This window comes from Montipora foliosa, chromosome 2 (genome assembly GCF_036669935.1).
Source record: "Montipora foliosa isolate CH-2021 chromosome 2, ASM3666993v2, whole genome shotgun sequence".
Taxonomy (NCBI): domain Eukaryota; kingdom Metazoa; phylum Cnidaria; class Anthozoa; order Scleractinia; family Acroporidae; genus Montipora; species Montipora foliosa.
Window position 1 is genome coordinate 36,169,588 of NC_090870.1, and position 8,355 is coordinate 36,177,942.

The 8,355-nt window shown below is 38.4% G+C and overlaps 2 protein-coding genes across 3 annotated transcripts in view; one reads left to right on the forward strand and one right to left on the reverse strand.

Moving 5' to 3' along the window:
• Window positions 1–1,094: 1,094 nt before the first annotated feature.
• On the reverse strand, window positions 1,095–4,596 carry LOC137992968 (ankyrin repeat and SOCS box protein 7-like). The gene is made up of 2 exons (XM_068838598.1): window positions 3,626–4,596; window positions 1,095–1,559 (listed from the first exon to the last, which is right to left on the reverse strand). Exons 1-2 carry the CDS (start codon window positions 4,464–4,466, stop codon window positions 1,426–1,428), a joined length of 975 nt encoding a protein of 324 aa, XP_068694699.1. The 5' UTR covers window positions 4,467–4,596; the 3' UTR covers window positions 1,095–1,425.
• A 70-nt stretch (window positions 4,597–4,666) lies between these two features.
• Window positions 4,667–8,355, forward strand: part of LOC137992969 (katanin p60 ATPase-containing subunit A-like 2) — a 22,629-nt gene continuing 18,940 nt past the window's right edge. Inside the window, exons 1-2 of one of the 2 annotated variants that reach the window (XM_068838600.1) lie at window positions 4,667–4,818; window positions 4,922–4,992. In XM_068838600.1, the coding sequence (XP_068694701.1) occupies window positions 4,762–4,818; window positions 4,922–4,992 (128 nt within the window). In that variant the 5' untranslated portion in view covers window positions 4,667–4,761. The remainder of the gene's footprint in view (window positions 4,819–4,921; window positions 4,993–8,355) is intronic. The other variant, XM_068838599.1, reaches the window with a different exon arrangement.

Sequence of the window (8,355 nt, forward strand, 5' to 3'; positions counted from 1 at the left end):
ACTTGTACAAAGGGCATCTTCAAATCTCTTTCTTGGTCCCTTTTTAGCCTGAAAATATAAAGCCGCTCAAAACTCTCCCTTCTTAAGCTCTTTAGAACCCATGGGAATGCCGAGACCTTCTTGCAGTTCCTGTTGCAGACTTGGAACAGCGCATTTCAAAACCTTTGAATGAATGTTCTTCCATCTGCATGCATGGAGTTATTGTTAACCCTTTAATGCCCAATAGTGACTTATAGATTTTACTCTGTCTAACGCCAGACGATTTTACTCGTCAAAGGGAGACCCCTTGGGCACTAAAGGGTTAAAAAACTATCTCCTTTAACCCTTTAATGCCCAATAGTGACTTATAGATTTTACTCTGTCTAACGCCAGACGATTTTACTCGTCAAAGGGAGACCCCTTGGGCACTAAAGGGTTAATATATATCTATTTCTAAATTATGTACCAGAATTTTAAATATGAAGCAATCGTTTCGAGGCTGTACTCCCTCTTCATCACTGGTTTGAAACCACTAATGCTTTCAAACCACTGACAAAGAGAGAGTACCCTCGAAACGTTTGGCTCACATTTAAAATCTCGGACGCAAATTTAAACTTTCCTTTACCATTACTGCGCAGAACAGTTTCTTTGAATAGTTGTAGGTATACATGTAGGTGAGGTAAATAATGTCTACACCGCGTTATTTCATGCTCAACTGCTTATATTTTCCACCCTCATCAAATGCAGTGGACAAACCTACATGTACATGCATCAAGGGAACCAAGGACTACGCAAACTTTACACCATGTTACGACGTTGCCAATACTGTAAAATAGAATTCTTGGACGCCAATTGAAACTTTCCTTTACCATATACCTACATGTACAACTACATTGTCATTGCCTACTTAGCTGTAGGCAATGAAAAGACTCACACTCGATTTCAAGATACGCCGGAGAAAACCTTTGAAATGACACATAACTATTTTCATTTCAGAAACTTGAAAAAAAAAACTATTACTGTAAGTTGGAAGTTTATGTGATAAGGCTGCCAAGGCAAGACTGCATTCCGCATTTAACTCATAACTCTCCGTCCTATGCCATAAACCCAACAAGCCCACTTCCAAATTTATTGCTTGATAAAATTCTTGAAGCACGTTCTTCATAGTACAGATAGTAAATTGAGGAAAAGATGAATTTGTCTCTTAGATGATGTCCCATAAATGGTGGTGATCATCTTTTTGATTCTTCTGAGTTGCAAATACAGTAAGGAATAAAATATAGAGATAAATGTGGCATTCATCATCTCTAAAGCTTAGAAAGTGACTTTTCAACAATATGGCCTGAAATGTATACAACATGTGTACTTATAGAACATCTACATGCAAAATTCAATTATATGTTAAAATTAAGTTAAAACTAAATAATTTTGAAAACTAAAACAGTGCTAGTCGTATTTGTAAAAAAGAAAATCTTTCATTACACTTGGTATAGGAAGCCTTATTATTTCTCCAAGCCGTCCAGCACCAAGGGCATCTCGAATGACAAATCGACAAGAATCTTGTAAGCTTCTTGGGTTTTCTATAGATAAAACAATCAAAGTCAATTTTGCCATAATTTGTACGATCAGTTTACTTCCCATTTGTACATGTACATATGTGGTTTATCTTGAGCTCTACCTAAAGATGTCTATCAAGTGCATCACCAAAGATAACACAGCATTTTACAGGTTGGTCAAGAGTTAAGTGATGGTACGATTAAATTTAATCACTCTGAACAGAGAGATTTTTGCAAAACCCAATATATGCATTAAGTTATAAAATTTGAGAAAGAATTTATGTGGATCTACTGTACTCAAGATACAAATGTGTGTGAGACAGAATCTCTTCAGATGTTGTTAAAGGGTCTTTTACATGTACAATACTGTAAAGGAAGCTGTTAAGACCCTTGAAAATACAACAATGTACAAGTAAAGATCTTTGAAAAACTTCATTTTCCAAAACCACTTGTAAAGATATTTAACAATAAATTATTCTACAGAATGCATCAATCTCCCAAAGATCTTTATGAGGAGGTAAAATAAGGATCTTGGCAAAATCCAAAAAGACTGGTACTCTAGACAATCATACATGTATGAAATAATGCTGAAATCCACCAAGATCTTTAATGATCTTAGCAAGAAAGTTGAGGGTACTGCAGGACCTAGGAATTAATGACTATCTTTCATCATGATGTAACAAATTGATAATTCCGACATGATAAATATCTATTTTAACCCTTTGACGCCTGAAATGGCCAAAACTGGTCAGACTTACATGTAGTATTTTACTCTGTCTAACACCAGACTATTTTACTCATCAATAGGGAACCCCCAGGACACAATGAGTTAATGGATATATGGAGGATATTACATGGCCGCGCGGGGATACTATCTTCGTATCCCCAAGCGGCCATGTAATGTTCTGTTTATTACCTATATAGATATTGATGAAATGTCTAGATTTAAAACAACTTGTTTTATTCATTTTCGAAATGATGAAAAATTGTTCACCAACCACTAAAACAAGCATGTTGTGTAACATGAAACAAGATATGAAAGTTATGAAAAACAAATCATGATAATGTAAAATTTGCAATAAAAATGTTAATGTAGTAGAGAAGAATTATATCAAAGCACAAAAGTATTGTACAATGAAGAGGAAGCTCGGGTTTTATTGGCTAATCGTGTTCGTTACCATGACGACAGCTATATCCTCACATGTGAAAGATAAAAATGATATGTTCACTGCATGCGGTGAAGATAATTATGATTTTTTAGTAAAAGGAGCAATCCTGGTATTTCATCAATATCTGTAATAATAAAAATCGCTATGAATCTATTGATTAATATCAGAAATAGATAAAAATTGATTGCCAAATTATTTGCGATTATCGATTTTGATTGATTTGGATTTCAAACAGCATTGACTTTACCGGGAATGACCGCCGACCCCTGACAAAATGGGTTTTCTGGGTCTGCTTGAGTTTAATGTTTAAGAGTTGCGGTTGTGAGGTATGAAGCGATGGTCAATAAGCTGTTAACAAGTCACAGTTTGCAAGTCAGTGTTCCTTTTTGTTACAGCCTTGATGCCTGGGTGTAATTCTTAACATTATTGTTTTAATCAAATTAGTTTCTTGGGTAGATTATGAGCAGTTATAAATTGTATCTCGCAGTATCTTTGGGCAGTTTCTTAAAATCGATAGAAATCGATGTCCAATGCCCAAACGTCTGTGATTGTCAATTGTTGAACAATTACTTTGCTTAATCGATTGATTATTATCAAGTAATTTCGAGTGATATCAATTTATCTATTAGGTTTCTGATGATCAATTTTGATCGATGTGTTACGTCCTGCTTTTATTCACCTCTGCAAAAAACGTTTTTATTTGGAAAGTAACCAGCCTCTAATTTTCATTTTCTAATTTTCATATTTTTAAAGTCACCTTAAAAAATCAGAAGTCAGCCAAACATCAAATTTGTACAGTAGCTGGTCCCTAAAATGACATCCCTACACATATACTTAAAATCAAGTTATTTTTCTACCAAAATATATACATGTATGTGAACTGTACATAAGTGAGATGGCGTACTATACACATATACTTACTTGATACACTGATAAGGAAGTCCAAACAAGATTTATCTGCCGTGTTCACATTGAACATCATCCGTGATATGGCTAACGGAGTGAGTCCTTCGTCGTTAAAAATATTTATGTCAGCTCCAAATTTACACAACAAACGCGCCAAGGGTTCGCTGTTGCGAAGCGCTGCTAAGTGAAGAGGTGTCTGGCCATCCTCCGGCCGTTTAATGCTCGTTAGTGCACCGTGCTCAACTAACAATCGAACACAATTAACGTTGCCTTTTATGACCGCGTATCGCAAAGGAAACCCGTACTGTACATCTATATTCGCTCCCCAGTTCAATAGCACTTTGATAGAGCTTGTTCTTTCACGAATAATGGCGAGTTGAAGAGCTGTTGTCCCCTTGTCGCTCAAAGCGTCTACGTATCCCTTCGATTCAAGAAGTAACTCGACAAATGAATCCCTCCCGTAATGAGCAGCCACATGTAGAGGTGTCCAGCCATCTTCGCTTCTAGCATCAACAAGCTTTTCTTTGTCCAATCCTTTGAAATCTAGTAACAATTTCGCGATTCTTGTGCGACCATGCATCGCAGCGTAATGAAGGGCTGTAAAGCCTCCAACGAAATCTCTCGCAAATGCATCACCTCCCTTCTCTAGTAACACCCTTAGGGCGCGTTCTTTTCCCCTACTTGCTGCCAGATGAAGCAAGGTCCAGCCATTCGCATCCATATGATTCGCAGAGGCACCCTCATTGATAACTTCGCGAACGACTTTCACATTGCCAGTGGCAACAGCTTCCCGCAATCGAGCATATGCGGGGTTCTCCATAACCTTTTCCCTTCTCCGATGTCGCTTTCGCAACATTCTATGGATCTATGAAGTGTCCGACATACTGATAGCTGGCTAAGTCCGTCTTAACGACGTTCAATATTTGGAAATCAATTCACCAACACCTCTTCCCCGTAACTTGTTTTCAAGCGACGCCATTCCAAAGGAACCACTGCGCAGACGCAAATGTATTAAACCGCTGCTTTATAATATTGAATATCGTGGACTCTATCTCCAGGCAATATTCAAAATGGCGTCCTATGCAACCATTCAAGAATACACTGAGAATACTTCATAGAAGCAACTCCCATTAGGAGACTTATCAGTTTAGATGACACAAGAACTTAGCTATATGCAGCTTAGGACTGCCAATGAAGCAAGAGAAGCGGTAAGACATCCTAAATGAGTTTCATCCCGAAATGGAGTTCCGTAGCTGAATTGAATAATGACATTTTTTTCTGAAGTAGTGGTATTTGTTTTGACATTTTAAGGAAGAGCAAAGATCAGAGCAGCGTAAAAGAACTCTGTTGATACTTATCCTTCAATATTTAAGAGACGAAGGGTAAGGAAAAGTTATGGTACTTATGAATTATAAATTCCTCGAATTGCAGAACTGCTAGTTGATATTTTAGATACATCACGAATAATGGGGTGACCCGGCAGGTACAAAACGCAGGTCACAGGTCATTGTTTTACTAATACAGAAAGTATCCTAAACATTCATAAAAGCTAACCGTTAGCTATTATGAATGTTTGGGATGCTTTCTGTATAGGTAAAACAATGACCTGTGACCTGTGACCTGCCGCGGATGGAATGGTGAGACGGCGGAAATGTGGAATACACGGAATATTTTAAAATATTCTAAAACGCAGGATGAGAGGAAAGTCTTCTTAAAACAGATATAAATATTACATTTTTTGCCCGTGAGTAATCTGGCTAGGATACCATAACTTCACATGATAATTTTACATTTCCTCGCGACAAAAGATATAAAAATGTCTTACAGAGACGAGTTCACTCCTGGGCAATATGTTTGCCCGCTTCCGTTTTAGTGCCTCTCGGACTGTGCTGAAACATCACAGGTGCACTTTCCCACTCTCAGACAAGGAAATACATGTATGAAGAAAGATGATGGTAACTGTTTCAATTGCCTTACAGTAAGGACACTTGAACCGTGAACACTTGACATTTTTGTGTACATTGTTTTTTTCGACGACGAAGAAATAAAGGCTCTTCTTATGATGTATAGTGTTACATGTATAGCATTTTGTAAGTGTGAAAACATTAATACTCCTGTCAAAAGGACGTGCCCACATTCTATAGTCACTAAAAAAATGTACAAAAAAATATCAAGTGTTCATGGTTCGAGTGTCCTCACTGTAAAAACATAATGTACAACATGTTATCATTTCTTTTGAAGGCTGATTTGCTATGTCAGTGCCTTTTTGAAGGTCTTTATACAAAACCTAATTCGTCCATACATGATTTCCAAGCAGATGCATTCTCGTTCCCAGTGCTGCGATCCTTTTGGCCAAATTTTGCACTGTTACCTGCTCAAAGACATTTGGCGGGAAACAGTTTTTTCGTTAGATGTCATGTGACCTCAAAGTAACCAATGAGAGTGTGTGCTGCTGGGGGGAAAATTTTCAGCTACAAAGGAAATGTTGTTATGGTCGGTCACAGGCTGACCACCCTCTGTCAGTGTTCATCGATCTGTAGAAGGATAAATACATTATGGCGGTTGCGATTTGCACGGCAATAAAGTTTAAAAGCAAATAATTCAATAGAAGATCAAAGAAAGTGTCAACTGAGTCCTGCATTATGTTTTTTTGGTCGTTTTGAGCTGTTGTACATTGTTAGGCGTTATTTTGCGAGAACTTTTCTCGACCGCCAGTTAGAGAGTCAAGAAAATTGACAAGGCAGGCAACACCAAGCTGCTGGCCAGTGACCTTGTCTTGTTCAAGTGGGAACTGATGCCAAACCATTGAAATTCTTACCTCAAAAACACCAGCATCCGATCGATCAGGGATGAACCCATACCTTTGCTGAATTTCAGCTTCATCTTTCGAAAATTCACTGAAAAACGCAATCCTGAAATCCATATGAAAGCTTTCTCAACGTGATCGGTGCAAGAAACCAGATCAAAGAAATTTAAAGCATTTGAATTCTATTTGAATCTACCAATCAATGCAACACAACCATTGGCTTGCCAATGCTTGGCAACAGTCATGTTGCACTGAAGCTCAAATTCAGCGAAGGTACAGTGTATGGGGATATCCCTAGAGGCTGTCTTAATCGATCGGATGCTGGTGTTTTTAAGGTGAGGATTTCACTGGTCTGGCATTAGTTCCCGCTTGAACAAGACAAGGTCACTGGCAGGCATCTCGGTGTTGCCTGCCTTGTCAATTTTCTTGCCTCTCTAACTGGCAGGCAACAAAAGATCTCACAAAATGATGCCTAAAACAGCTTGGAATGACAAAAAAAACATAATAAAGGATTTGGTTGGCACTTTGTTTGATCTTTTATTGAATTGTTTGCTTTCAAACTTTATAGCCGAGCAAATCGCAACCACTGTAATGTATTTATCCTTCCACAGATCAATAACAACAACAACAACACCAACAGAGGTCTGCCTGTATTATCATCTGAAGTTATGTTATCCTACTCAGACTACTCACAGGGAAAAATTGAATTTTTATATCCTTTTTTACTCGTGGATAAATCCACAAGTTTTGGTGGGGATCTCTATGCAAATTTGTCACTGCTGCGTGACGGGAAGTTCCATCTAATTAGCCAATCAGGATGGATAATCACAACACAGCTTAGAAAGCTGTGACTTGCTGTTTGCTAGGTTGTGCGCCGCCATTGTTGTTTGTGGCTTTTATACTTAAGTGTTTGAGCACCTTCCGCTGCATTTAGAAGCAAGAAACTGAAGAATTAAAGAAATGGCATTCTTCGAAGGTGAAGCAAAAGATTTTGAACAAGTACACATTGGTGCAATTAATTGAGCACCGCCTTTCGCTCTCCAACGCGAAGACTTTAATACATGTTGAAATGGAATCTGCGGAGGCATGGTGAGAAGACAGTCTCTGTCCATCCCCTAAGCTCACGAGGGATTAATGAATTCCATTTGACAAGGTGACTTCCATTTGGAGAGTGACATCGAAGCTATCAAAGTAAACCGATGTTTATCAAAGCTATCGAGAAGTTTTGCAAGCTATGAGTCATCAAAGCCATATGAATCCAACTTGAACAACATCAGTGACATGAAAAACAGTGAGGCAACCAAGCAACCCATGCTTCCAGACACTAGTACTTGTGTGGCAGACCATAATGACGAACTGTCGAAAGACTCGGTCATTGATTATGTAAGGAAAACTGATAAGGAATCCGTACCAATCTCCTGGGATAGAGCAAGGGCTGAGGTCGTTCGCAAATGCAGACATGCAAAAAATGAGAGTTGTTGTCTAACAAGAGAAAAGCTATTGATTTCAGGAGACATTGAATCGAACCCAGGCCCTGTTGCTCATGGAATGAGTACACATACAGTACTGAGAAATCATTCTATAGCACTGTTGCAGGCTCGATTAGCTCAGAAAGGATTGAAGACACTAGAATGTACCTCAGATGGTTCATTCTTCTTTTCTTCTGTTGCCCACCAGTTATACAATGATCCTTCCTATCACATGAACGTGCATGCTACTGGAGTTGAATACATCAGAAACAACCGTTAAGAATTCATTGGACCAATTATTACAGAGCAATTGTGGGTGTGTTGTCACAGCAACATATATGGTGTGGTGCACTTATTGTGCAAGCAGTTTCCGATGTATTAAATGTTACAATACGTATAAATGAATCCATTGAGGGGTGGGCACCAGTAACTGTTATCAGTCCTATAAGCGGACAACAGGGAACTACTGT

Coding starts and splice junctions, on each gene's coding strand:
- LOC137992968 (XM_068838598.1), bottom strand. CDS start 4,466: ATGTTGCGAAAGCGACATCGGAGAAGGGAAAAGGTTATGGAGAACCCC. Junction 1,560..3,625: donor CTTCCTTATCAGTGTATCAA/GTAAGTATATGT, acceptor TTTTATCTATAG/AAAACCCAAGAAGCTTACAA.